Source organism: Pseudomassariella vexata, assembly GCF_002105095.1.
Source record: "Pseudomassariella vexata strain CBS 129021 chromosome Unknown BCR38scaffold_10, whole genome shotgun sequence".
NCBI lineage: Eukaryota > Fungi > Ascomycota > Sordariomycetes > Amphisphaeriales > Pseudomassariaceae > Pseudomassariella > Pseudomassariella vexata.
In genome coordinates, this window is record NW_024467965.1 from 2,074,539 (window position 1) to 2,099,819 (window position 25,281).

General features: G+C 50.8%; 7 protein-coding genes across 7 annotated transcripts; 4 read left to right on the forward strand and 3 right to left on the reverse strand.

Annotated features, from left to right (window-relative positions):
* Window position 1: 1 nt before the first annotated feature.
* BCR38DRAFT_441079 (nucleophile aminohydrolase) lies at window positions 2-1,560 on the reverse strand. Its single transcript, XM_040860751.1, has one exon. It carries the CDS (start codon window positions 1,449-1,451, stop codon window positions 30-32), a length of 1,422 nt encoding a protein of 473 aa, XP_040713850.1. The 5' UTR covers window positions 1,452-1,560; the 3' UTR covers window positions 2-29.
* A 1,357-nt stretch (window positions 1,561-2,917) lies between these two features.
* On the forward strand, window positions 2,918-4,270 carry BCR38DRAFT_348580 (uncharacterized protein; the record flags this gene model as incomplete). The annotated part of the gene is made up of 3 exons (XM_040856433.1): window positions 2,918-3,386; window positions 3,480-3,893; window positions 4,044-4,270. The coding sequence occupies 3 exons, from the start codon at window positions 2,918-2,920 to the stop codon at window positions 4,268-4,270; spliced, it is 1,110 nt and encodes a 369-aa protein (XP_040713851.1).
* Window positions 4,271-5,779: 1,509 nt separating this feature from the next.
* Window positions 5,780-7,531, reverse strand: BCR38DRAFT_347813 (uncharacterized protein; the record flags this gene model as incomplete). Its single annotated transcript, XM_040856375.1, has 1 exon — window positions 5,780-7,531. One exon carries the CDS (start codon window positions 7,529-7,531, stop codon window positions 5,780-5,782), a length of 1,752 nt encoding a protein of 583 aa, XP_040713852.1.
* Window positions 7,532-8,060: 529 nt separating this feature from the next.
* Window positions 8,061-9,772, forward strand: BCR38DRAFT_441085 (dienelactone hydrolase family protein). Its single transcript, XM_040860752.1, has 3 exons — window positions 8,061-8,595; window positions 8,696-8,777; window positions 8,849-9,772. Exons 1-3 carry the CDS (start codon window positions 8,250-8,252, stop codon window positions 9,369-9,371), a joined length of 951 nt encoding a protein of 316 aa, XP_040713853.1. The 5' UTR covers window positions 8,061-8,249; the 3' UTR covers window positions 9,372-9,772.
* Window positions 9,773-11,320: 1,548 nt separating this feature from the next.
* Window positions 11,321-12,473, forward strand: BCR38DRAFT_487513 (heme peroxidase; the record flags this gene model as incomplete). Its single annotated transcript, XM_040864167.1, has 2 exons — window positions 11,321-12,280; window positions 12,378-12,473. The coding sequence occupies 2 exons, from the start codon at window positions 11,321-11,323 to the stop codon at window positions 12,471-12,473; spliced, it is 1,056 nt and encodes a 351-aa protein (XP_040713854.1).
* A 5,842-nt stretch (window positions 12,474-18,315) lies between these two features.
* Window positions 18,316-18,992, reverse strand: BCR38DRAFT_476431 (uncharacterized protein; the record flags this gene model as incomplete). Its single annotated transcript, XM_040863038.1, has 1 exon — window positions 18,316-18,992. Exon 1 carries the CDS (start codon window positions 18,820-18,822, stop codon window positions 18,316-18,318), a length of 507 nt encoding a protein of 168 aa, XP_040713855.1. The 5' UTR covers window positions 18,823-18,992.
* A 961-nt stretch (window positions 18,993-19,953) lies between these two features.
* On the forward strand, window positions 19,954-20,975 carry BCR38DRAFT_441099 (acyl-coenzyme A thioesteras-like protein 13). The gene has a single exon (XM_040860753.1). It carries the CDS (start codon window positions 20,275-20,277, stop codon window positions 20,731-20,733), a length of 459 nt encoding a protein of 152 aa, XP_040713856.1. The 5' UTR covers window positions 19,954-20,274; the 3' UTR covers window positions 20,734-20,975.
* Window positions 20,976-25,281: the final 4,306 nt, after the last annotated feature.

Below are 25,281 nucleotides of genomic sequence, written 5' to 3' on the forward strand. Positions count from 1 at the left end.
ACGAGCTTGTTCTATTTCTTGCTCACTTCTCAGTGTAATGGATTTCCCCCCTCTATCTTCTCTTTGTCCTTCTTCCCGTCCCAAGCCAGCATGTTCGCATTGCCTGCTTCATCTATCCACGCTCTCCACATTCCCGCGCTATTGTAATCCTGCAACACCTCCCCTCTAGTTTCTAGAATATCGCCCGTCTTCTCATCTCGCACAATCACGCATTCAATCCCAATCATGCCTCCTTCGCCTTCTCCCGTCTGGCCCCATCGGTCTCCAGCGCTCTTTTGCAACTCGCCACCATCACCAGTTACCTGATGTAACGCCTCCGATGTTGGCATAACCCCGTACCGGGCAATGGCTGCTACAGTCTTCACTGCCGCCGTGCGAAGAAACGAATCCCCATTACCGGTCCCAGAGACAGCCATGGACCGGATCGTCTTGACCGCCCTTGTTGGATTTTGAGGAACTGGCGAGTACAATAAAGGATTCGGCAGACAATCCGCAAGCGCAGCTTTCAAGCTAGAACTCAGCTCAACGACTGGACCAGTCAGTCCAAGGTAAGTCCGCCATCCATCCCAGCCATTTCTCGTGGGCCCTACGCTCTTCTTGGATGGATCACCTCGCTCCTCCCATTCCTCGGCCCAGAAACCAGCACCCATCGTAGGCGTGTCCCCTATCCTCCCCGTGAGCTTATTTGTCAGCCCGCCGGTGCTCGTAGCAGCGCACACCACACCATTCTCATCCAAAGCTACAGCACCAACCGTCCCTTGCGGGAGGTACTCCTCCGGATGCCAAGTAGCGAGGAACCCCTTCCCTTCCTTCTCCCGCTCCAGCGCATGCACATGTTCATCCCACCTCGTCTGCGTAAAGAAATACGCCGGATCCACGAGCTCGAACCCATACTGCACAGCCAGCTGCTCCGCCGTCGGGCCATGCAGCTGGGTATGCCCTTGCGCCGAGGGGATGTCCAAAAGCCCACTGCCATCATTCGCTCCTGCAGTTGACGGATGCGAGTTACCCCAGAGATCCTCGTCTCCGCGCTCTAGCATCGTCTTAGCTAGAAGGATAGGGTTCTTTATCCTGCGCAATCCCATGACGCCCACACCGCGCTTCGCATAACCGCGCGACACCATGACGCTGGCCTCGAGCTCGTTGATGCCATCGCGGGTGAAGACGGCGCCGTGGCCGCTGTTGAAGAGCGGGTTGTTTTCCAGCAGGGTCACGGCGTAGGTTGCCGTGTCCAGGGCCGAGGGGAGTTTAGAAGCAGATTTGGGGCTCGAGGAAGGTGTGGTCATGTATGTGCTTGTTTGCGAGACGATGGACAGCAGGGCATGCCGGTAGGCTGCATATTTCTCGGGGGATATACGGTCGGCGCGGACGTTGCCGGCGCCGCCGTGGATGATGAGGCGGGGTTTTATGAGGCCGCTGGGCATCTGCTGGGGGGATTGTTTGTAGATCATATTGGGAATGGCAATAGGCGCTAATGTCAGGGGTTATATGGCGTCCTTTTCCTCTAATGCTTGCACAGGCAGGAGGGGAAAGTTGGAAATCGACCAAGACATATTTAAGTATCTTCACATGCCGACGTGAAGTGGGCATCGCCAATCAAAGCCCCGGAGCCGATGCGAGAAGAGCCCCACCTTCCCGAATTCGGATCCCGGCGTTGATAAGCTTATCTAGTCCGCTAGATGCCGGCCAGTAGAGACCCGTTCCTTGTTCATGCTGGGTTTTACTTAAAACTGTCCCTGTCACTTGCCGATCGCCTGTCATATTCCATCATTCACATTTCAACGTTGCATCCCTGTCGTGCTTGTGGTTGTTCCTGATTTGGCGATGGGACCGAGGTACCCCGCCAATCACAGATGCATGGCATAAAGGGACGACCATTGCAAAAGGGACGACCATTGCAAAAGGGACAAAAGCCAGGGATGAACTGCATCCAACATGGGAACAGCCGAGACTTACAAGTTTTGTTCTAGTCGAGCAAAGTCCGTCCGTCTGGATCACAAGGACTCGACTCGATATCTTGTCGCTTCGAAGATACGCCTTGTTGTCGTCGTCGTCGTCATCCGAGGTCAAGATATAAGCTACCATGTCGTTCCGCGACTCTCTTAAGCGCATCTTTCGCCATCGCGAGAAAGCGACTAATCAAGCGTCCATGCCTCCTCCAGTTCCTCCCAAACTAGCCGCGCCAAGGCCAGTATTCGTCCCTTACCCCGACGGCCCCCTGAAGAAGGACCCTCACGATGGGAAAACCGTAAGCGCCAGTGTTTCTATCTCTCTCTCGACCAACCACTCTCGCTCGCTCATGTTGTTCCATGTTCCAGCCCGCCATTCCACTCTCCACCCCCGCTCCATGTTTCTTCGCCCCCTTGCGGCTGCAGAACTTAGCCCTGAAGATAGCAACGCAGCCCCTGGTTGAGGCCAGACCCAGATTGTCGATCTCAAATGGCTGTGCACACCCTTTGGGTTGGACCGTAAGGACTACTTAATCAGGTGTGCCCCTCGGGCTGCACAGCTGGAAACTCCACCTCTGACCTTGACGAGAGGTGGGATACTTCGGTATCTCATACTGTATATATGAGGTTGTCGCTGCAGACATACGCCGCCTTCTCCTGTCATTCCCTCGTTGGTTACACTGGTTGTAGACCTTGTAGCCTTTCTGTTTCTAGAATACATTCCTCTCTTTGTTGGATGTTGGATCCCTCAAACGAGACACCCTGGACTTCGTTACCTTCTTCTTTTATTTTAGAGCTCTGTTGTAAACCCTGCGATGCTTGCCATTTTGACCTTGTCACTCCTTTGCAGACGTCATCCAAGCCGTCGCTCTGTCCTTGGCTGCAGCATCCGCTTCTCCAAGTTCAAGAAGCTGTTCCTTCTCTGCGCGGCCACGATGCTCTACCTCCTCCTCATTGAGTCCTTGGGCATGTCCTTTAGTCTGGCGGCTCCATTTGTCAAGAGTGTTAACACGGCAGCGCAGCGCGCAGACAACACCCAGGCCGCGGGCGTAAACCCCATTACTCTCTTCAAGACCGAGTACTTGGGTATTCAGCTGGCTGACAACAGCGCCAGCCATCGTGATTTGGGCTTCACGGGCGAGTTGGGCGGCAAGTGGTACGCCATTTATGGTGACACACTATGGTGTGCTCCTGGGGTCTCACATCCTTCGCATGATGCCGAGGGTTTTCATGGTATGGTCAGGGACTCTATATCGGAATGCACCAATGACCCCTTGAGGGTCCACGATCTGCACTTGAACGCCGACGGGCGTCAGAAGCAATTCATCCCGTTTAATTCGAGCTGGGGCGAGACGAATCTCCATGGCTTCGGCGGCACGAGTCTGGTCGAGACGGACAAGGAAACCGCCACGGGCGCGGTGTACTACCTCGTGGTACGTACCAAAATCCCATGCTGCTTTTCCCATTGTTCTTTTCCCACTGCAAATAGGGGCTGATCCACCGCACGGCAGAACGCAAACATGAATGAAGGCGTCAAATCTGGCCTCGTCGGTGCCGGTATCGCTAAAGTCGAAATGGTCAACGGTGCCCCGACCGTGACGAAGCGGTATGGCTCCAAGGGCTACTGGTGGCCCTCCGACAAGGTCGCCCGCTACGGCGATGTGGCCACCTTCAAGGATCACAAGTCGGATTACATCTACCTATGGGGCGGTGCCCCAACCTCAATGGACGGCTTCCTCGTCGAGAGCTACGTCTACCAGGCCCGCGTCCGGGCGGCCGACGCGTTTGACTTCGGCAGTTACGAGTATTGGTGGGGCCGGGCTCGGGGTTGGAGAAGTGTCCCGTTGACGGAGTTTACCACCGAGACGGCGGTAATGTGGAATTCGGGACAGGGGCAGGTGGTTTGGAGTCCATTCTTTTCATGCTATATTTTTGTGCATCTTGGTATGTTGCTTTCTTGCCTCTTTGTTACTTTACCCCTTAAGCCTTTTTCTCTCCTGCCACGTACCACTGTCTCATAGTTCTGCTCATTTCTGCCTCGATGGCCCAAATAAATATCCCTCCCTATTGCTGACTGCAAACTAATGATATCAGGCCCCGGCTCCAACGACGTTTATCTTCGCACCGCCCCCTCCCCAGAAGGCCCCTGGTCCCCTGACGTCAAGGTCTTCACCGCCACACCCATCGACGGCGGCATGACGTATGCCGGCGTCGCGCACCCATATCTGGATGAGAGCGGGCAAACGCTGACGATCAGTTATACAAATAATAACAACATTGAGGTCCTCAAGGTCTCGTTTTACAAGGCGGGAACGATATAGCATGAGACTGATCTTCCCTGGGGAGGTGTCACACAGAGCGAATCCGACTTGTTCGAGATGCTGGACTTCTTTTCTGTAGGAAGCACGCTGCCTAGCCATTTTATAAAAGCAAGTCCCTGTGGGATGGGACACGACGGCACGGGATAATGTGTTATGATACTATTCCGGTTGATTTTACTTCTTGTATGTACTTACTACGTTCTGAACATAACTTGAATTCGGTCCAGCCACATTTGCTGCAGTCTCCCACTGCCCTCTGAAGGGGTTGACCATATTTTACATCACTTCTAGCACTGTGTGAACTTGTCAATGAGCCTTCCTTGGTCCCGGCCGCTTGGATAAAAATGGCAAAACTTGGTCAACTTGGGCCAAGTGAAACAATGACAAGCTGAAGGCTTACAATAACAATTCGGCTTTCACAACGATTTTGTTACGTTGAACCCTCTTGACCATGTCATGTCTCCAGCTCATCATTTCTGCAGTAAATGCTAAGAAAACACCAACCACTGAGACAAGCATCTGGTCAGGAGCGTGTCATACCTCATGATGATTATCTGAATCCAGAGGAAATATTGCCAGTGCATCAGATAGCAGCCTGAAAGACCGCGGGTGATGAATAAAGCATTTCTTTGATCGCTTACTCCGTTTTGCGAGTCCTTTGAGGAGTACTCTTGATTCTACCATGTAGATCCATCTCGATTGTACGAGGGCTATCCCACGCCCCTTCCCAGCAACCAATGCCCGAGAAGTCACCTATTATCTGCACCTGCCCGCCCACAACACCATACACACCTTCAACATAATTTTCTCATACTTAGATACCGAAATATGCTCCAGTTTTGAGGTTCTTGACGTAGTTTCAGAACGGCTGTGCGCGATGTGTGAGTAGTATTAAGGGATGTTCTTTATTTTGTGAGCACCTTGAGCTCAGACGAGAGTTCCAAAATTGTTTGACAAAGGTTGAATGGCCATAGGTTACCCAAGAAGCTACACGACTACTACACCACCGCCCCATATTGCAATAAAATAGAGAGTGTCCAAACCTTTGCCCCTGTGATTGACCAGCATGTAGTCGTACGTGAGAGGAATAATAGCGTGTCGAAAACAAGAAGACCAAAGCCTGTGTTGGGCGCGATGGGGAGTGTTACCATGAGAAGAGGCAACGGCAGAAGATCTACGCGTGCGTAATTTGTACCTGACCGCTAGGCCCTCTTCCGACACGAACATGCTTAAGTGTATTGAAGATCACCAAGCCGATAGCCATCTGCACTTTTAGGGTACATGGACACAAGTCCACCTGAGCGTGCGGACCGACAGGGCCAAGCACCCGGTTAGGCTTGACATACCTGTGGCGACAAATAAGGAGCTCGCTCCTGAGTGCGCGCGGTGCCCGGGATTCAAAATCTGGATCCGCGGCTCAGTTGGAGGCCAATGCCTCCTGGATGTATCTGAAATCCAGCTACAGATCCTTAGTACTCCCCAACAGCCGAGCCCCTACCCAGTGTAAACCTAAATATCCCCATAAAACCTCCACTCGCTCTCGAACTCCCTATCGAGCTCCTTCCCCATAATCAAAGCCCTCAACATGGCAATAGGCATGAAATTTGCTCTAAGCACACGATCATGAAACGTCTTCTCGCTCAGCTTCCCCGAACCCACCACTTCCTTCCTCAGCTCCCACAACTGCAACGCGCCCAGCAGGTACCCCGCTTGATACAGCGGACTATAATCCCCGTTCAAACTGCGCCTCACCTCGCCCTCAGCCGCCGATCTCTCATGGCCCACCCAATCGACGAGCAGATTGATGCACTCCTGCGGCTTCATCTTGCCCAGGTGAAAGTTGAGACTAAACACGATGCGGGCGCAGCGGTGCATGCGCCAGAACATGCTACCGATGCGGTCCTCGGGCAAGGTGAAGTAGTCACCCCGATCCCAGAACAGCAGCTCCCAGTAGAGTGCCCAGCCCTCAACGAAGAAGGGTGTGTTGAAGAGGCGGCGGTAAGGGCGGATGCGCTTCGCTACGAAGAGCTGCAGGTGGTGGCCGGGGATCATCTCGTGAAAGGCAGTCGCTTTGGAGAAGTGGCGGTTGTTCCCGCGCATGCTCATGAGCTTGTCGGCGTGGGACATTTCAGATGTCGGGTATGAGACCTGCATTCGGTTGCCGCCCAGGAAGAAGGGCGACACCTTTTGTCGCGCTGGCTCGATCATGGTCATTCGGATGGCTTCCTCGGCCACCTTGGGCACCGAGACTAGGTCATGCTTTTTGACGTAGTCGGTGCCCTCGTCGATGAGGGACTTGATGAAGACGGGTTGTCCGCCGGGTGGCTCGATCAGGTTCTTGACGTGCTCGAGGGCGTCGCGCCACTTGTCGCCATAGCCAAGGTCTTTGCTGGCTTTGATCATTTCCGACTCACACCACTTGTACTCTTTTTCGGCGATCTTGATGAGCTCTTCGGGAGTGTAGGGGATAAACTCCGCCTTCAGCTCAGTCAACAGCCCTTCTCGCCCAATGGGCTGGCCGACAATCGCCTCCTTGTCGCCGGGCTGGATACCCACAAGCTCCTCGCGAAGGAATGCTGACAGCTCCATGAGTGCCGCGTCTAAACGTCCGTATGGCTCCGAAACCCACCAGTCAAACTGCGGATCATACCCCTTGTAGAAATCTACCATCTCCGCCAAGTGGTGCCGGAGCTGCACCACCGAATTGGCGGCACGGTATCCCGCTTCCCTAGAGTACTTGTTGGGGTCACGATCCAGTACGGCATCCCTGACCGAGGATATCTTGCCCACAAGCTCATGGAAGCTGGCTGCAACCTCCCGGGCATCCAGTTTCTCGGTGCGCATCCTAGCCTCGGCCCATTCCATGATTGTGAGGGCAAATGGGTTGGTGATGTCGGCAAAGGCCTCATCACGCTCCCTATCAAGCCCCAAAGTACGAAGGGCGCGAGCCAGATAGTTTTGCAGGAGGAGATAATCGACCTTCTCTTCTTGCGTGTACCCATCGAAGGGCTGCTCGCGCAAAGCGTCCAGTTCCGATCCGTAGAAGCAGTACAGCCGCTCGAAACGCGCCACCGAGGTTTCGAGCTTGTAGTATGCCTTGAGTTCCTTCAAGTCGGCGACAACCCTGACGATACGGTCTTGGATTGGCTCGATAGATGGAGCCGGGGAACGAGCATATGCGCCTGTCGCCAATTTCGTGGGACACGACGGGCGCCTGTTGGGAGAGGGAATGACAACCCAGCCCTCTTCGTCAACCCCCATGTTCGCCATCGCCATGCGTGTTCTGAATGTGGATGCTAGCTGGTCAATGTGCTGAAAGCTAGGTAGGTTCTTGCCACAGCTTATAGACGGGAGCCGTTTGATTGTATGAAGTTCCCAATAGATGCTTGTTTACTGGCCTGTCACTCATGGGAGAGCGGAGGAGACATGACTACCTCTGTTCAGTCACCATCGATGGATTCTGTTCACTCCTCTACAGGGAGGACATGAGGTCGGCTCTGGCCTGCCGGAACCGTGAACAGTGTGGGGTAATCGAGGTAGATGACTCGCGAATCGCGAGCATGATAACCTCCTTGCTGTGTTCGACATCGATGATGTGTCGTCGGACGAAGCTGGGATGCGTACGTATCAGAACCCACAGTCCTTATCGCACCTGCCAGCTCTGTGGTAGTCGGAGTGGAACTTTCCGTGGTGCCGACAAGAGCTTGGCACCACCTGGGCAGGCGAGTCTGGGGTTCTGCTTGGCCTCGAGAAAACATCAAGTGAACCAGGACAGCTTTGGAAATGAATATCTGCAACAGTCAAGCACACCAATAACGCGGCCCGTCAATGGAATAAACGAATCAACCGTTGGATCTTCAGCCACCATGTAATCCTCGGCCTTTTGCCCTCCAAATGCTTATCTCCGGCCCTAACGCCGCCATTCAACTGCCTTTAACTGTCTCATCAGGACCTCGAGACGACAGCGTGACAATGGGCAATGAAACGATGCCAAATCCGAAAACAAGTGCTTGAAGTCGCACAGAGTTGCTTAACATCCGTCAAAACGCACAAAGTACCCATCATCATCATCATCACCATCACTGCAATGTCATGCTCCGACTGCTTCAACGGCGCCATCCACGAGGGCAAGCCCACCGGTACCATCACCAGGCTCCATGGCATCAACACATACATGGCCGAGCCAGCGAGCGGCCTCCCATCCAAGGGAATCGTTGTTATCATCCCGGATGCTTTCGGGTGGGATTTCGTCAACATCCGATTGATGGCTGACAACTACGCTCGAAAAAAGGATTATCGAGTCTATGCCCCCGACTTCATGAATGGTGAGTCACGGCCATATCAACCTTGCCTAATTGACTTGGTGCCGTATTCGACCAGACATTGTGATGGAATGTTACTAAATAAGCTTGGTCCCAATTGAAGGCCACTCTGCCCCATTGTGGATGATCAACACGTTGAAAGGTGTTCAAGCAAACAAGACTTGGTGGGACTTGATGTTCAAGCCGTATGTCCATCTCCGATGCTGAAGCTCTTCTCTGGGAGGGGCACATTTGTTGATGCTCAACATCGGCACAGTTATCATTACTTCTGGCTGATTTACGGCCTGGGCACGTTCATGACCAATAACCGGTTCGGGAAATCTTTTCCCATGATCAAAGACTGGTTGACGATTGTACGGCGCAACGAGGCCGCACATCTGCCACTTGGCGTCGCAGGGTTCTGCTGGGGCGGCAAACATGTTGTCCTGCTCGCAGAAAACTTCAAAGCCGACGGCAAGCCCCTCATGGATGCCGGCTTCGCATGCCACCCCAGCCAGCTCAGCTTCTACGAAGACATCAAGAAGGCGCGAGTTCCGGTCAGCTTTGCGGTCGGGGATCACGACATCCAAATGTCAGTTGCTCAAGCGGAGGAAATCCGCAAGATGGTCGAGGCAAAGCCAGATGGTCAGAAAGGTGAGGTCAAGGTCTACGCCGGATACGGCCACGGGTTTGGCTGTCGCGTAGACACTGTCAATGAAGATCCCAAAGGTGCGGATGAGGCCGAAAACCAAGGGCTGGCTTGGTTTGAAGCGCATTTCGCAAAGGTGTCTTATGCATGATGATTGTGCAGCAAGATCTCGGCTTCCTGGGATGAACATGGAATTCTTCTGATCTCGGAGGCTGCATTTTGCCACTTGATTGGACTGGCGCTCTGAACTCAGTCCTTCATGATAGAAGTGATCAGAAGGAACAGAGTGCCGGATGAAGTTTGTCTTGTCTTTCAAATTTGGAGCTATTACTCGGTTTCTTTCTCTTTGGGCGATGACTGTTGCCCCGCGAAGCTGTTGGTTGAAGTAATCCAGATCGAGTCAGTCACCGAATTTACTTTCTTCTTTATTGGGAGCCGCTACCAGAGAAGCTCGGCCAATGATGCCAACAAGATTGCCGAAAGGCGCGTACTAGCTGCATTGCGAAGCAACCTTGCCAAATATATGTCAATGCAATATACCGGGATGTCGTGCCGATAAAAGATAAGGCGAAGGATTACACAGGGCCAGAGCCAAACTACGACGTGGTTATGACAGTTGGGTAGATGCAGTGCCCAAAATAAGTGAACGTGTCAAATGCAGAAGCATCCGACGAAGCTTGGCCTGCATTTCTGACAAAAACTTCGTACAAGGGACCTCTGCTACCGGTGTGATGGATCGTGATGTGTAAAGGCATCAGCAGCAGAGCCGTGCGCCAGATTCTTACCAGGCCTTCCCAGGTTGCTGAGTTGCCAACCGACCATATCAACAGCTTTCACTAGCCTAATTCGAGCGACGATGGATCAGGAGGTATGCTGACTTCATCGGATCGTAGCACAGGGGCTCAAGTCAGCTTGCCGTTTCCAATATGGGACACGCACGGAGCACCGTTGAGCAGCCAAGAAGGTTGATCACCGGACCTCCGAGAGTTGCGGCGCCGAAAACGGTCCCTTGCTTATGCTCGGCCCAGCCAATCGCCATGGCCTTCAACTACGGTGATATCCAGTTGTTACCAGTCTGAAACAACAGACATAGTAGTGTTCCTGTACTGCTCCTCAATATAGCTCAGCCTATTGCTGTCGTCATCGAAGTTGTCAAGATGCAGAGATATTGAAAACGAGACCTGGGACCTGCGCAGTCACTTCCAGATTGGTAAGTTAAGGGATGACTAACCACTAACCCCCCACGTGGCTGACGGGTGTCGATGGCGTTCAGAGGCGAACACATCGCTAAAGAGGTGTAAGCACCTTACTTTGGGAACCGACTAAGACGTCCAAGCCACTTAACAGTCCGATCTGTCGCGTCAGTTATTTAGCCTTTCGTCACCCTGCCGTATCCCCGCATTCATGGAAAACCTGGTTGGTCATTCAGCCGCACCGACGGTGGCGAGTAGACTAAGTTATCGACAGAAAAGTACTGCTGGATTGCCTTGCCTGCGCGCGGCAGTGACCTACCTCGTGCTAAAGAAGGACGAGGGTCCGCAGCGCAGCCTTGGCGGTCAGTAGTTACCCCTGCGCGCTCCCGGAGCTCTTGAGCCACCCTTGTGCCCATGTATCTTAATCCGGCGGCTAGTTTCCATTAGCTTGAAGACACCAAGCTTCGCAATACGAGCTCTTGGGCGACGCGCACCAGGAACCTGTCCATCCTCATGGAAACAACGTTCGAGGACGACCGCCATGGCCTCTTGTCGCCGTGCAGAGTTGGGACTCCTGGGATGGCAGAGGTCTATCTTTGGCCAAATTATGTCTTGGTTTGGATGAAGTGGCTTCCCATGGCCCGAGATGGTGGAAGCAAGAGCAGAGTGAGATCTACGGCCGGCTCAGACTTGTATAAAGACGTCGGGATGGGGCTGCTGGCCGAAATTGGGACCAGACGACCTGCATCTTCTTCGTTGGGCTTCACACTTTGTCTCGTGTCGAGCCTTATTAATCGACATTCTTTCTCGTTTCCTACATTCGCTTACCCGACTTTAGTGGTACTATTCCAATACGTTTTCCATCTATCTTATTCTTCTATAATTGTCTTCTCGAGACGTCACCACCATGAAGCCCTCTACCATGTTGGTCGCCTTTGTTGCGACCAATGCTGTGGCTTACCCTGGCATGGACCGGGTCCTGAAGGAGATTGAAATTCGAAACGGAGACATTGAGCAGAGGTCAACCGAGCTGCTAGGTGACGTCGCTGGTGGCTCATTGAGCGCAGTTGGCCAGACGATCAAGTCTATACTGCAAGGCATGGCAAGCGCAGTAGCCGACTTGAACACGTACAAGACCCCGGGCAGACTGGGCTCAGACTCATGCGACCGGGACCAGTGCTGCGTTTGGAAGTACATCGCGGACGACATGTCGCAAGCCTTCACAGACTCCAAAGGGTGCAGCTCACTAGCCCGCGGCGCCATCAGGCTGGGCTTCCACGACGCAGCCACGTGGGACAAGCACTCGTCGCACGGTGGGGCCGACGGGTCTATCTTGTTGTCGGACGAGATATCGCGCTTCGAGAACCGTGGCCTCGAGGAGATTGCCGCCCAGATGAAAAAATGGTTCGACAAGTACAAGAAATACAAGGTCGGCATGGCCGACCTCATCCAGATGGGCGCCACCGTCGCCACCGTCTCTTGCCCTGGTGGTCCTCGCATCAAGACGTACGTCGGCCGCAAAGACGAAAGCCGCGCGGGACCCACGGGCATGCTCCCTTCGCCGCTGCAGAGCGCCCAGGCCCTGATTGATTTATTCCAGGCCAAGACGTTCACGGCAAGTGATCTAGTTACTCTGGTTGGTGCCCATACCGTCTCGCGACAGAATTTTGTCGACCCAGACCGTAAAAATGCGCCGCAAGATTCGACGCCTGGTGTGTGGGATAACAAGTTTTATTCCCAGACGCTGGGCAATGACAACAGCAGTATCCTGATATTCCCCAGCGACAAGAAATTAGCTACGTTCTCGCAGACGGAAGGACAGTGGAAGGCGTTTGCTGGGAACGGTGGGCAGCAGCAGTGGTCAGCTGTAAGTCTACATTTTCTTGATATGGTCCATGGTCTATGGTCTATCAATAGACTATGACATCAGACACAATTTGCTAATTTTCACCACAATCACACAGGCATTCGCGCAGTCGTACTTCCGCATGAGCATGCTGGGCGTTAAGAACATGAACAGCCTCACCGATTGCACCAAAGTTCTCCCCCAAGGGAAGTAAGCGAGTACTGGTTCCGGGTGAACAGATGTATGGAATTAATCGATCGAAAAGCTGTGGAAATCGGCGGCAGTTTTGGGTGGTGGTTGTTAGAGGTGACTGACTACCTTCCCTTGGACGTCATGGCATTTGTATATGGAGTTATAATATACACGTATATCGTGCCTTTTCATGATTCAGAGTAGTAATACACAGGTTGGAAGTGAATCATCAGTCCAAAACCATAAACCAGATGTGGATTTGTCTATCTCGTGGCGATGAAGAGCACATTCGTATTCGGCGGTGTAGCGGTAGTATTTTACGGTGATACCATTTACCTCCGATAAGTCCTCATTAAATCAGATGAATATAACCTTCTTTCTTTTGTGAGAAGGGATGAATAAACTGCCATTCCCAGAACGGTAAAATCGTGTTCATCTCGGCATTACTCAGTAAACGCATCGCCGCCGAGCAACTTCATTTCGGCCCAATCGGGATTCTTTTTTTTCAAAAAAAATACGCTAGACGTAGATACTCATACCGAAATACAAGCAACAGTCATTAAATAGCATCTGAAATGCACGATCGGCGGGAGAAGCTCTTATGTGGCAACACTTGGTTGCTAAAGTACTTGTTTAGATTGTGAGAGGCACCCCATCACGGTTCTTGTCCCGGCAACCTGGATAAGATTAACTATTAAGCTTGTTCATAAATAGATGAGCTATATTAAGAAAGAGCGCAACCAATTCCCTGGGTTTGTCCGCACCGGGCTTTTGCCAAGTCCAGATAACTTTGGGGGTGTGTCGCCCCTTGCAACCTAACTAGCACACATCAGTCGTGGACCGTGAACGGGACAGGATTCTGCGACCGAATTTGTTTGTTCCACAGCTTCGTTGTAATTGCCCAGCAGAACATAATAAAAATGACTCTACTGCTGTCCAACTCGTCATGGACCTTGTGGGCTCAATTGTCGCACTTGTACGATTACTTAGTGTTAGCCGCTAGGCATCGGCTCGTTCGGCTTCCGAATGGATATAAGCCTTCTCAGCCGCAACTCTACGTCATATTATGAAATGGTGCCGGTAGATGAGACGTAGATTGTTCTGATCTACTAGTTGGGGTTGGGGCTAGTTTCTGAGTGCTGCGTTAGATATTGGACAGACTGAACTGGAGCCAAGATTCTTTTTTATGTGATCTATATCTTGGTTGTCTTCCTCATTACACCAATTGTACTTATTTGGGTGTAAATTTCGGGAATCGGAGGTGGCTGTATTGCGACTATCAAGATGTGTGGGGGACTAACATGCAATTGGCCCCCGAGGAGTTCCCTGAATACATATTCCGTGCCTGTCAACCGCAGGCCCTCGCATCTGAGGCCACATTTGCCCACAGTAAGCACTCCATTGAAGGTGTTATAACACGAAGGCAGTTACAAGATAAGCAACCAGGTGTTTTAAGACTACAACATAGAGGAAATCGTGAGAGCGAATCGTATACCATGACTAGCCGGACGGCGACAACATATACCCCTATGGTTCGTTCAAAGCTATCAGTAGTAGCCTTGGTTCTCTCATTAAAACCTACGCACATAGCGAGAGACAGGCGATTTCTAAAATATCTGAATAAAGCTTTTAGTCAGTCTCGATAAAGACAGAATAAGGACACGCACAAAGCAATTCAGTCTCTCACTACACACAAAATTGCCAAGCGCACAAAAGCACATTGTATTAGACAAAAGGTATTACTCAGCCTTAGGTGTAACGAAGCCTCAGCTTTACCGTTGTAGCGTACATTAGTAGCATCATACCTAGAAGTCTTTCTGCCTATTTGACCATATATTTCCTGTAACTATATAACGTGAATGTACACCGAGCTGGCCATGACACCGAGCTGGCCACTTTCATGCGCCAACGCGACCGGCCAACTTAATGTTTGATTTTCTCAACAACCAATTATGGCAAAGTCATACAACGAAGCAGACTTAATGCTAGCCCTTCAAGCTCTCAAAAATGACCAAAAACTTAGTCTCCGACAAGCGGCAAAAACGTACCAAGTCCCCCGAAGCACCCTCCAAACGCGTAAAAACGGCGTACCTTTCCGACGCGATATTTTGCCCAATTCACGAACTATGACAGAATTAGAAGAGGAGTTCGTTATCAAGCATATACTGGACTTAGATGCACGAGCGTTTCCGCCCCGGATTGCTGATGTGGAAGCAATGGCAAATTCTATCCGCGCGACACGTAACGCAGGGCCCATTGGAACGCGCTGGGCCTCGAGGTTCGTCGCACGTCGCAAAGAGTTGAAAACTCGTTGGAACCGTCCTTACGATTACCAAAGGGCCCAATGCGAAGATCCAAAGCTTATTGCAGATTGGTTTCGGCTTGTTGCGAATGTTATCGCGAAATACGGTATCCAAGAGTCGGACATCTACAACTTCGACGAGACTGGGTTTATGATAGGCAAGATCTCAACCAATATAATAGTTACGAGCTCCGAACGACGTGCCAGGCCGAAATTAATACAGCAAGGTAACCGGGAATGGGTTACCGTAATCCAAGCGGTCCAGTCTACCGGTTGGGCGCTGCCGCCGTTCATCGTTGTTGCGGGCCGATACCACCTCTCTTCTTGGTACGAAGACGACAACATTCCGAAAGATTGGAGAATTAGACCTAGTCCAAAAGGATTGACGACTAACTATATCGATATGGAATTTATTAAACACTTCGATAATTGTAGGAAAGATCGAAAGTCTGGGATATATCGATTGTTAGTGTTGGACGGTCACGAGAGCCACGTTTCCGGCGATTTCAAGCTATATTGCAAAGAACACAAATTGTAACTTTGTGTATGCCTCCGCACTCATTTCAGATCCTCCAGCCACTTGACGTGGCCTGTTTCGGTCCATTAAAGCGGGTGTACGGCCAGATGGTAGAGAAATTGATACGCCGGTCACTAACACATATCGCGAAGGAGGACTTCTTTCCTATCTTCAAAGACGCCTTCTTTACAGTTTTCGGCGAAAAAAACGTTCAAGCTGGCTTTCGAAGGGCAGGAATTGTTCCATTTAATCCAGAAAGTGTGATTTCAAAGCTGGACGTACGATTACGGACCCCGACGCCTGTTGGCTCCCCAGAAATCGCAACCCGACCGTGGGTATCAAAGACGCCACAGAACCCGATAGAGGCTTACGCACAGTCTACTTTTTTGAAAAAGCGCATCTCCGAGCATCAGAATAGCTCTCCGAGGAATATTTTCTCAGCTGTCGACCAGTTTGCGAAGGGAGCAAAAATGATAATACACGAGCTCGCCCTCATACGGGCCGAGTGCGCTGAGTTTCGAGAGGCAATAAGATGCTAAGCCGGCGCCGGAGGACTAAAAAAATGCAATCACGGGAAGGAGAATCACTTATTTTCCAAGAAGGACAGGACCTACGGGACTCTAGGGAGTTGGCCACGCAGATACAGCAAGAAGAGCGCCGAAATGGTGGTCGCGCAAAGCGTGTTGAAACGCGCCCGAGGCGCTGTGGTATTTGCAACGGGACTGGGCATAATGCGCGAACTTGTAAGATCGCATTGCCATCTTCTGGAGAGGAAGATTCAGAGTAGTTTCAATTGATTTACGGCGTTGTGGTTTTACTATCGTAAAATTTCTATGCGAGGTTATGTAAGGGTGGCCAGCTCGGTATACATTCACGTTAACTCTTCTAACTATAGGTTTTGTAGCTATAATATTATTCTTATTAAATAAGCCGTAGTTCCTAAGCCCCGGATACATCTACTAGTACTCTCGTATGTCAAACCGTGCCCAAATGGCTGGATTAGATACATACGCTGCTTATTCGGTTCGTCCTATTAGCCACTACATTGCGTTCGCTGCCCTACTATGTTGGTTCTCAATCTATCAACAAAGTTCCCCTGAGAATACCGATGCTATCTAGGCCCTGAAGCTATCTGAGAAGTCCCTAGCAGCCACCTTATAATAGTCCCACCAACTACTGGTTCTGCTATTGCAATTGTGAGATCTCTGCGATAGTATAGCGGCCGCGGTGCGATAGCGGACCGTAGCCGTTTCTTTGGTCCTTCCAACAGTCCGCAAAAGAGGATTACGTGCTCTTCCATCCCAGGGGCATCACCACAGCGGCATAGCGACGAGTACACGCCAAAAGCCCTTGTCTTGAATAAGAAGGCTGCTAGTCCTATTTCGCCGGTCCTGATCTGGTACAGGGTAGACGCCTCCAGTCGGTTCAGGCCGAAATACTTGCCCCTTTTCAGTATCCGCATCGAAGGGCCCTCCGGTTCCTCAGCGATAGCGCGGCGGTGGCGATCATGCTGCGCAGCTTTGGAGAGTCACTTCTTCCTCCATTGGCCGAGGGCAATTGAGACCTCCTTTTCCTCCCCCATCCACTCCGAGCCCCGGACCTCCTTCTCCATAGTTTACAAACTATAATAAATTAATAATATTACTCTCGTCTTACTAGCTCGAATGACGCCTGTATATATCAAAAGATGCCTCTGCGTATGGAATGACTCATTGACAATAGGTAACTGAGATAGAGTCGTCAACGCAGTGTGTCTCAACAATGGGTTAGATTTATGCTTACATTGATCACTGCGTTCGGCACTGTCTAAATAAGAAATTCTGGTGGATCACGTCCCTTATATATTCAATTCATCCTTCATTGATTTACTGGATCAGCTGGATGGTCTTGCAATTCCCTTAATCCCACTTGAAACGAAGAAAATCATCTGCCTATCTCTATAAGCATCCTGAAGGAATTACAGGGTACCTGCTATTGACCATTATCCGGATGCCACAATCACTGGGGTCTTGCTCTGCAACGCGATTCAGGGCCGGAACCCAGAAACCGTGCGCTACATTAGCTAGATTTCAACCTGAGAGTCTCTGCACTGTGCCTCGTTCAAGATGTCATTACAAGGGATGCACCCGCCAATGAGACCCGAAACTACCCGTATGCACGTAGTCGATGCGGATCGAGTCCTCTAGGTGGCGCTCACGGTAAAGCCCCTGTGGACCGCAGTCGAGTCAGAAACCTGGACTTGCGCTTCCCTCCCCTGGTCCATCATTGGGCGGAACTAAATATTACACACCAGGGGGACACAGACTTGGAGCCCCATTGACGAGTGTTTCAACCGTCTAGTAGTATTCTGGGGCGTCGGATCAATAGATGAGCATAGTGGTTTTATCAAGCATATTGAAGCCGGGATGTGCATCTTCCACTAGCCATACAATGATCTACACCGTGGAATAATCAGGCTTTGTCACCTCTTCCGAATGGTACTGGGGGCCAGAAGTTCTGGAAGTAAGTCAGGAAGGTTGAAGCAATTCACCCCTTGAGAACCCATGAAGACCTTCTGGAATTCCAAAAGCGCGTCCAATATCTTCGCAATCGATTGTGCGAGCATGAACACGACAATTCCTATAGAGATAGCTTTTGAGAGAAGCGCATCCTCCCACGATTGGTTTCAGAGGCCATATGACTGAAGGTTTAGATGTCATGATAGATATATTACTAGACAACGTTTCGGTAGCATTAGAGTAATGGGTGATTGATCTTAAACTCAGATTAGCTTGGATACAGGAAACAAAAGTTGGTACAGTACACATTATACCTGTTACATTTCTTGGGAGGAAACCTGACAAGAAACATCAAGCTTGAAGTGAAATACAACGAAATACAACTAGGCTCACAAAATCCCAATCATATAGTGATTAACACGCAAGATAATGTACGTTCTATACTACTGCTTAGACTTATCATCTTACACTAACCATCTTACAAACTCGCAACGGGCTGACAACAGACTATAGTACCGACACCAGCCAAAGACTCTCATGGCAACCCCTAACAATCACCGACCTTGACGAAGAACCCAGCTTCCGACGTCGACAAAAACCCAAAAAACCCCTCTTGATCCTCACTCCCAACAGAAAACCGAAACTTCAACACATCCTTACACTCAAAGCTATTAATCGTCGTATAGACATCATGACTCATCAGCCCCCTCTCATCAACGGGAAACGGTCCAACAGTGCCAACCTGAGCCCCGGTTGAATTACCAGCGAGCCCATAGACATATAGCTGGCCGTGGCCGAGTTGACGGACGGAGTAACCCTGCGGGAACTGGGCAATCAGGGTGCAGGGCCCGGCGCCGCTGGCGACGGGGCCGATGTTGAACTGAAGGGTCTCGTCGTGAGAGCCATATGCGGCACATTGGTAGGTGCCGAAGAGGTCAACTCCAGTGACAGGAACGAGACGCTTGCAAGTAGGGGTCTGGGATTGAGGATGGGGAAGGCCCGAGGTGGTGACGCTTAGGGTGGCGGCGGCGAGGAGTGTGAGGATGAGTTGCATTTTAATGGTTATGATTGTTTTGTTTTTAACGGTGGCTAAGGAGTTAATCTCGGTTCTAACCGATAAATAATGTTGATTTGAAGATCAGGTATCGTTTGCTGCTTCTGGAGTTGACGTGAAGATGATAAGTGTGCAGGATGGGATAATCGTGGGATAGGCTGGCAACTTATATAATCTAGTTGAAATCGTAACCATCGTGGGTTCCCCCGGCGCGGAGAGTTTAAGCCCGCAGATAAATACGGATTTCCTATGGTTTGCATCCTTCGCTCTTCAGACGGGGGCCTGCCGGACGCTTCTGTGAGGCTGATAACCGAGAGTTCTGACGCCCAGAAGTCGCAGGGGATGGATTAAGCAGCACAGCCGCAACCCGCAACTTACACTCGGCTCTAGGGTATTCTGTGCCGATCTCGGTGCCTATAGGAATATTCCGCATTAATTGAGCCCATAGCAAGATGAAGCTATCACAATGTGGTCAACTTCGCTTTTCAAATAAATATATTCTCGGTTGAGTGTAGCAGAAGCAGTACATGCTACATAAATGGGGCAACAGACAGATCTGGGCGGTCTAATTTGAGATTGGGTAGGACTCCGTGTAGATTTGGGTGGTGCGCCCTGAGGTCTCAACGCTCGCACTGCAAAAAGTACTCCGGAACTTTTAACATCCTTCGGGTTAATATATGAAGGCTAGAGAACTGTAGCCTAACACTAAGATGTAAACGCGGATCAGTGCTGGTGTAACCTTCACATCCCCAAGCTAGTAGGCTTCCAGCTTCCTAGCCACACATCGTCGCCTTCATTAACGAAAGGATAATCGTCTACCACCGGATATTGTAGCTATGAAATGTTTAAAAGCCCTTGTTTGTCTTGTTATTCGCAATCAGCATGATGAGACTAAGTCGGCCCAAGTATTTTCATTATTAGCTGACGTGATATATTCTAGCTGGAGGCCGAAGAAGGAACGCGAGTCGGAAGAAATAACCTAATCTGTTTTATTGGTTTGAACCGTTGGTAAAGTCTCCGAATAGTACGACTACACATTTCACTTTTGCTATAGAGGGGTAAGGCGCTAATAAGACGAAGTTCAAATTCCCTCATAATGCTCATATCAAATTAGGGTTCCACAAATATACACGACAGAGTAGATTTCAATATACTCAGTTCTCCAATGTTTTGTATTTCTTGGAAATCGTTGAAATCTCCAAACTCGCGAATTGAGGGGCTTGAAGTCTCAATTAGATAATTGTATCACAGCTGGCGACAACTGAGTCGCCGACTGCGGCCAGCTGCGTCTTTAGTCACGCAGAAACCTCGTTTTCACAAGTCAACCGAATACTTCAGACATATCACCGCTGTCATCGCAGCTATCAAGAACAAACCACACATTCAACAGCTTCACATTCAACACTGCCAGCAACTTCACAAGCAAACAGGGTCCCTCCATCCCGCGTCACCATGCAATCCGAGAATGACCAAATAATGGCGCATATCCAGGGCCTGGTAGCCGGCAGGGTCCTCTTATCCCCCATCTACGCGTTCCTGCTCTCGGACGTGCGTGTCATTTCCGCTACCAAAGGCAGTATGAAAGCGCGCCTCCAGCTTATGCAGAAACATATGAACTCCGGAGGCGGGATCCACGGCAGCACGTCAGCCACCATTGTGGATTGGGCGGGCGGCATGGCCATAGCAACCTGGGACCTGCGCGAGAAGACAGGTGTCTCGCTCGACATTCACATCACGTACGTTTCGTCCGCCAAGGAGGGAGACGAGGTTGAGATTGAGGCCACGGTGGATAAAGTTGGAGGTTCGGTGGCCTTCACCAAGGTTGTCATTTCGAAGGTGGTAGATGGGGTTGCAGGGCCGGTCGTGGCGAGTGGTTCACATACCAAATATGTCAAGCAGAGACCTGCTTGAATAGGTCGACCTGGAGGTGATTCGATCTATACTGCCGATACGGAGAGCTGCTTGGGAAGGCTTTGAGGCGGATTGGCACTTCACAGTCAATACATGCTAGAGGTGCAAAACATACATCTAGACGCATAGATTTATAGAAGTTTATTGGTGAAACGACTGCCCGCATGGCTGACAGAAGTCCTTACAGCACATATAAGTCAGGTGGGATAATTAATCCATTTCTCAAAATTGACATCCACGAGAAAAAGTACCGTTCGAACATCTAAATAGTCTTCGATGGAGACTAATTCAACAACTTGAAGTAGCCCTCAAATTTAAAAGGAGGGAAACGGTAACAATGTAAGGTTTGAAGTCGATGTCATAACGCCCAACAACCTTTACTTTGTATACCATGCAATGGAGAGACGGTGCATGGTGACGCCCCAAGGTCAGGCTCTCTGCTTAGCTGAACCACTATCCCCACACAATAGTACTTAACCAAGGCTGAGAAGGGGTGGTCTGTTAATTTGGTAATTGAAATTTACCTGGTATTAGTAAGCCGCAAGTGTTGATCAGGCATTCATCAGCTTTCAATTCCATGGTCTTCATATTTGATCTGACTCATGCAACCCACTAGGAAGTCAGGAAGATACACTGGCTTTGCAGCATGGCCGGATAGCGTGAGCATAAAAGAAGAAGACGAAAAAGGGGAAACCGCTAAACAGCTTAGATAGAGTTCGAATGGATTTGATAAACATGAATAATACAACCCGCATTTAGAAGGCTAGACAAAACGAGACGAGCCAGCACACGCGCTCATCCTAGACGCGGGGTTTTATCAACTAATAACACAGGAATACACTAGATTCGAGTGAGTGACTACATGAATCATCCCTCCACGTTCAAGAGGTCGTGACATATCTTCATATCCTTGTCCTTATGCAAGTTGGTAGCAGATATCTCTAATACCATGCGTCGAACTTCTAGTCCAGGCATTCTACACGCTCACGCTTATCCAAATCGACATTCCACTCAACCTGGATCGCACAGCCCTAAAGATATGAATTCTGTCATGCAACCGGCGTAAGTCCTTGAAATTGAATAAAAGGGGGGCCAAGCAAGTAAGCCCACCCTGGCGTTACATGGGAAGATTACCTGCCTCGATACTTCTTCAACCCCCGCGAAAAACCGCCCTTGGGAGGACCCAGATGAAAATGGGCTGTCTCAAATTTGGGCGAAACCGCATATTGCCCAATTATGGGAGACACGGGACGGAGCGCGGCGGCGACGACCAGTCGGCCAGGAAGGGCGGGACAGCCAGCCCGCCGCAGAGTGATGGGAATGTTTTTTTTGGAAACAATCCAATTTCAGAAGTTTTCCACTCGATGGGGGAATTCACATCGGGCCAATCACTTATGCGAGTTTATCGTACTCGGAATTCGTACCCAGTAACGAGGTTTACATATCTGGGACGAAGAGAAGAGAATGCCCCCACGACGAAGCCAACGCAACCATTACACGCGTAAGTCGAGGTCGATGCGGTCGTAGACGACGATAAAGTTTGCAATGGCTTACGCGGGATGATTTTTGTTCCCGTGCACACTGCGAATGATAGACGAGAATAGCAGAAGCTGAGCCAGTGGGATTCTCGCTTACAGCACCATAAATGGGGGAGGATGCGAGGGATATTACCGTTGACAGCGGTGGTAGACTTCATGGTGATGAGGGTCACAAGAAAGATGCGTGCAGATCTTGGGGCCCACCCCCTAGAGCTTCACGACAGCAACTTGGGCAATGGCAGCAGTAGCCTATTCAACTATTCGGTTCACCGGTCGGCAGTAATGAGGGCCGCGGATGCAGTCTGCGAGTTCTGCATGGCCCCAGGCTCCACGAGGATTTCCATCTCACTTAAGACTGTTATGATATAGGGAAAGAGCTCGAACAGTGTACTTGACTTCAACGACTTCCAGGGGTGTCAAAATTCTAGGCAAGGATTGGGGCGAACAAGCGAAGAAATTCCATCCTGTTGAAGTGTTCTAGAACGAGAGTAGTAGCAACGTCTGCCCAGAAAAAACTGTAGAACGTCAATCAACAAGCAGTGGACAGCTTCAATCGTAAACAGACCATGTACGATGCAGATGAAACTAAACCTTGTCGTAATTATTAGCACCCACCTAGGGGCCAGCGCAGTGTAGACTGCGTTGCACAAAAGAACCTGCTGATGATGTAGGGCAGTCTACAGCCATGCACTAGCATTGAGCCGTGTCTCAGGTGCATTTAGCACGCATTCTGAATCCGGTCACTTCATGGGTAGAGGAGATAGTAGCAATCGCGCGGGGTATTGCTCGAAGTCCAAATGTATCCAGGCACAAGTGCTGCAGCGGAGAGTACCGGGGTTGCAGCAAGAGCCACATACACGTGCGGTATCTGAGCATCTTCAAAAGCGAATTCGCAACGTCCCAGCCTGTTGGAGACGGGAGAGTGTCCTGTGGGTTAAACGTGCGACACGGAACACAAGTCCCAGAGAGGCACTGCATACCTCACAGGCACAGGCAAAATGCAGCGAGCATTCTCAAGCAAGTCAGCTGCTCCCGCATATGCAGGATTATTCTCGCAAATGATCATTAGAAGCTGAGAAGCGGCACGAAGTCTCGGGATTACGGCCCACTCGGGCGGCGCTCATTCTACTAGTACCAGTACCGGTCAATCAACACAACGACGCTGCGAGATATGCTTGGCTGGTCAACAACGGTTTTCCGAATGCGTCCTACACGGTGGCACGGAACTGGAGATATCATTGGTGCACGACACACATGGCACTTGCATTTGTGAATAGCCAACGGTGACCAAACGGCTTGGTGTGACCACCAACCCGAATCTGGTCATTGTGACACACGAAATAGGAAATGAATTGTAATGCCGTGACGGCGGCGGGCCGGAGGCGAATTGGAACGGCATTGGGGTATTGCAGCACCGCACGTGGGCTTCGGCGGCGGAACCAGGCGCAGGTGCAACAAAATGACCATGAGATGAACTTGGTCTCATCTCGAGGCTGATCTCATCCGCAACCGGCCTTGAGCATCCCCGTGTGCTTGTTGGGCAAGACGACGTGAACGATAGGCTGGGCAAAAGCACGGCCAACACCGTATCCGTGGCTAGTGAGAGCCGTGAGGAAACAGAACAAGGCCATCATTCGCCCCTCGAGATTTGCATGTGCCGCGGAGGATGGGGAAGCGCCATTTGACACACGATAAAGCGCATCTAGGAGGGATAAGAAGTGTGATATAGGTGCCATGCATCACATCATCAATGCACCATCATCTTGCCGTACTCCACAATCCGATGATGCCAGAGTCGATCCTTGGTTTCAAGAGCGGAAAATGCAAGCGAGAGAGCTGTTGGCAATGCGAATGTCAGGCCCACCACGGCACCTGACTGTTGAAGGGTCTCATTGAAAGATCATACGAGGAACGTTAGGAACGAGGTTCCAGAAGGTTGGAGATAGTTGTAGATTGCATCTTAGTAGGTACGATATGACTGCGATCAGCGGATGCGGTGGCGACGTCGCATGGTCGTGATCGTGGTATGTATTATCGACCGATCAGCCGCTGCTTCACGTCCTCTGAATCGTGGCACGTGACACGAACATGCAGCTATCCTTGGCTGAGCTAAAGCTATACTTCGACTACCAAGGTGAAGACGTCTTCATCCCAATCTGTGAGGAGAGAAAAGAAGAAATAAATCGTCGAGCTCGGTCCATCGGCCCACCACGTCAGTGGACGATGACGAAAAAGAAGCTGCCCCGCCTATGCTGGAAAGCAAACGGTCTAGGAGATGGCTGCGTCGTTGCCTGGTTGCTGAGCATAATAATTGACCATTGTTGACCGAATGTGGTCGCGATGCGGAAGCGATTTCATCCAGGTGTTGGATCTTTGCTTGTGTTAGTGGATCTGGTTCAATGCGCATTTCGGAGAGGGCCGGCAATGGCCCGACGGCTGACGGGGAAATGCAATCTCGCGATCTAGAGCCTAGGACCTTGCAGTTCCGGGAAGATCGCCGACAGGCAAAAATTCCTCGGGGCGCGGAGTTGAGACAATGCAGTCTGGAACTAAGGTACCCCTAGTGGACTCAAAAACGAAAGCCATCAATGCTGCTTGACATGGCGGGGTGACTAGACTACAATGCGGTCGGGTTGCCGTGTTCATCCGAAAGAGCCAATGTGCCCTGCAACAACTATGGGCAATGCAAAAGGCGAACCCGAAGAGTAGCAGAGGTCGAGGCCAGCCTCAGATTCGGGTAACAGAAGACAAGGGTCTGTCAAGCTGTGTTGCTGTGCCATTATGTGAGCCGCGTCAGAGGCGTTTGGGCTGCCAATGCGGTCGAGGGCAGCATAAAGATGTCCTGGCTGACTTGGGTTCCGGGCAGACATTGAATGCGGTATAGTCAGCGTCTCATTATTCATAGCTGAGTCAAGGCTTGGCGGCGTCGCCCCTTCATGTGGGTGTAGGTGGCTTAACATTGGCTCATTGACTTTTAAGAAATAAGTAAAGTTGGGTAAGTACTTAGCAG